Source organism: Austrofundulus limnaeus, unplaced genomic scaffold (genome assembly GCF_001266775.1).
Source record: "Austrofundulus limnaeus strain Quisiro unplaced genomic scaffold, Austrofundulus_limnaeus-1.0 Scaffold7, whole genome shotgun sequence".
In the NCBI taxonomy this organism is placed as follows: Eukaryota; Metazoa; Chordata; class Actinopteri; order Cyprinodontiformes; family Rivulidae; genus Austrofundulus; species Austrofundulus limnaeus.
The window spans coordinates 5,324,414-5,327,052 of NW_013952409.1; the positions used below are offsets into that span (position 1 = coordinate 5,324,414).

The 2,639-nt window shown below is 40.3% G+C and overlaps 1 protein-coding gene across 1 annotated transcript in view; it reads right to left on the bottom strand.

Annotated features, from left to right (window-relative positions):
* Positions 1-2,259, bottom strand: part of ada2a (adenosine deaminase 2a) — an 8,506-nt gene extending 6,247 nt beyond the window's left edge. Inside the window, exons 1-2 of the mRNA XM_014034433.1 lie at positions 2,022-2,259; positions 1,417-1,725 (exon numbers count right to left, since the gene is read on the bottom strand). Of these exons, the coding sequence (XP_013889887.1) occupies positions 1,417-1,714 (298 nt within the window). The 5' untranslated portion in view covers positions 1,715-1,725; positions 2,022-2,259. The remainder of the gene's footprint in view (positions 1-1,416; positions 1,726-2,021) is intronic.
* Positions 2,260-2,639: the final 380 nt, after the last annotated feature.

Below are 2,639 nucleotides of genomic sequence, written 5' to 3' on the forward strand. Positions count from 1 at the left end.
CAACAGAACTGATGGTATCACATGCATTGTCAGCAACAGCTGAGGGTGGAATGTAAACAGCTACCAAAATTACACTGGTGAACTCTCTTGGTAAAAACTATGGATGAAAACTTACTGCCAAGATTTCAATGTCTGGACTGCAGTGACGAAACTTCACAGTAACATGTCCTGGATGACACCATCTGTTGTTGACAAGCACTGCTAATCCACCTCCTTTCTTTTTCCCGCTGCTCTTTAAATCTCTGTCTGCTCGTATAGTCTGGAAGCCTGGCAGAGATGTTGGCATCAGGGACATGATCCTGCAGCCATGTCTCAGTGAAACATAATACTGCATTCCCTATACGCTTGCTGAGTCCTTGTCAGGGCTTGAAGTTCATCCACTTTGTTAGCTAATGATCTCACGTTGCCCATTGGGATTGATGGAAGTGATGGTTTGAACTTCCTCCTTCTCTCGCCTCTTTGCTCCAGCTCTGCATCCACGATGCCTCCTTTTCAACTCCTCTGGGATTTGCGGCTTCAGTTGATGTATTATTTCAGATTTTGCAATATTAATCAGCTGCTCGCTGTTGTAAACCACCCTGTTGCTGTGGTTATGCATCATAACAAAAAGCAAAGTATAAAAAAAGTATTGGCAAAAACCAATCCAGCTGCACAGCACCCAAAACACAAATGAACAGCAGTCCAAAAAAGTTACTTTTTCCGCAGAAAGGCAGGAATGAACGCTTGAAAAGAAAAGAAAATCTCAATAAAAGTWACAGAGCTACTCCAACGTGCTGCCACCCTCAGCGGCGCAATATTAAGTAGTTTGCCCTCATTTCTACAATTTGGGGATAAGTAACAAATAGAAAAGTGAAAATAAGAAACACTTCTTTCAAAGGAGATGTTCATTTAGGAACAAGCCACTTATTTTCTGTCAAAGAGTGAAAACGAATAAAGTCTTCACGCATGTTTGTGTGCATGAATGGGGTTTTTTTTCTGTTTGGATGGATTTTTTTCCCCAGAAAAAAAAAAGATTCTGAAGTCAAGCAATTCAAAATAGCTGCAACAGACATCTAACTTTAGAAAAACACAAAATGGCTACAATTTAGTCCATTTTTACAGAAACTGAGCTAAAATCGGGTGTAGTAGTTGTCATAGTTCTGTAAAGAAGCTAAGTGCTGCTCTTTGATTAAAATTTTAGTTTTATGCTAGCCTTATTAGTTACTAAGAAATACTATTTATCGAATATATAATGTAATAGGTGGTCACCTCCTGGTGTGGGGAACAGCAACTCTTTATGCCTGACTTAGATAAAGTCAAAAGGCGCTTTAAAATCAAGAAAAAATGTCATTATTAATTAAGATGAAGGTTTCAAATYGTTCTGTAATTCCTATGATGAAGTATCCAGTACAAAGGGCTGTAATGGTAACTGTATACCTTTAGGCATCTTTCGCAGCAGGCTGAAGATGGGACTGGTCCTGATGAGGTCCCTGGCCCTGAAGAAGTGCATGGAAGGAGGAAAGTCTGCCCTGGCCATCTCCTCCTGCTTCATTTTAAACAGAAGCGTGTCCAGACGCTGCTCGGCATCGGTCAGCACCATCTGCCCACCTGTCTGCATGTAGGCCTCCAGCTGCATGAGAGCCTCTCTCTGCCTGGGGTCTGGGATGGACAGGCCACAGGTCAGGAAGCAGAGAAACACCACGGCCGCGTGGGGGCGCTGCAGCTGGATAGCCATCGTCTGGAGAGCTGAAGGCGAGGAAAACAAACAAACAAACAAACAAACAAACAAACTGGGATTACCAGTGCGGTTAGGTTGTTGCTGAAAAAGCAGCCCGATAGCAGAAGTGAAAGCTAATAGTCTGCTAACCTGTTAGCTGAGACAAAAATAAAGCGTAAATTCTGCAGAATAGAAAGGGGCTAAGGTGCTTGTTCATGGGCAGCTGGTTCAACCAGTTTCAGCAAAAATAAAGTTAGGCTAATTTACTTATTCAACAACTGTGTAAAACTAGACAAGATACGAAAAGTGAAATTTGTTACGTTACCTTGTTTTAACCGTAGCTGTTGCCGCTGAACTGAAGGTACAGTAAGTACACAAAGCCTCGAAAGCAGTTCAGCTGTCACGTCAAAATATATTTAAACACAAGACTGTTAATTAAAATATATCTTTGTTACTGTCCAACTACTACTGTCGCACTTAATGAATGTGCCATGAAAATGAAACCGCTGACGACTAAAAACAAAAACACATACAGTACGATGTTACATCGTTTACGATGTTTTTTTTACCCAGTGCATTGCCTTCTAGGCTGCAAAGTCCCGCCTTCTTCGACGTGATTGGTTAAAAGACGATTTCATTAGCAATTTGATTGGTTYCTGTGATTGTCAAGTTTTCTCCAAGACAATGCCGGGGACGTTTTACATAGAGTTTTTGCATTGATGAAAGACTTTGTGTATCTCTCTTTCTCGTTAATTTAAAATGAACAGGTGTTGAAAAAGCAAATACTTGATGTTGCATGATATAAACTAATCAAAATAGCTTTTTGTTTAAGACTTTCATGCTCAAATGTAAAAACTTAATTGGATTAGACTTACCTTTAATTAGATATATCCATTTTTTATACATCCTGAAAAAAACCTGTGCCAAGAGAAACCACTGTTTC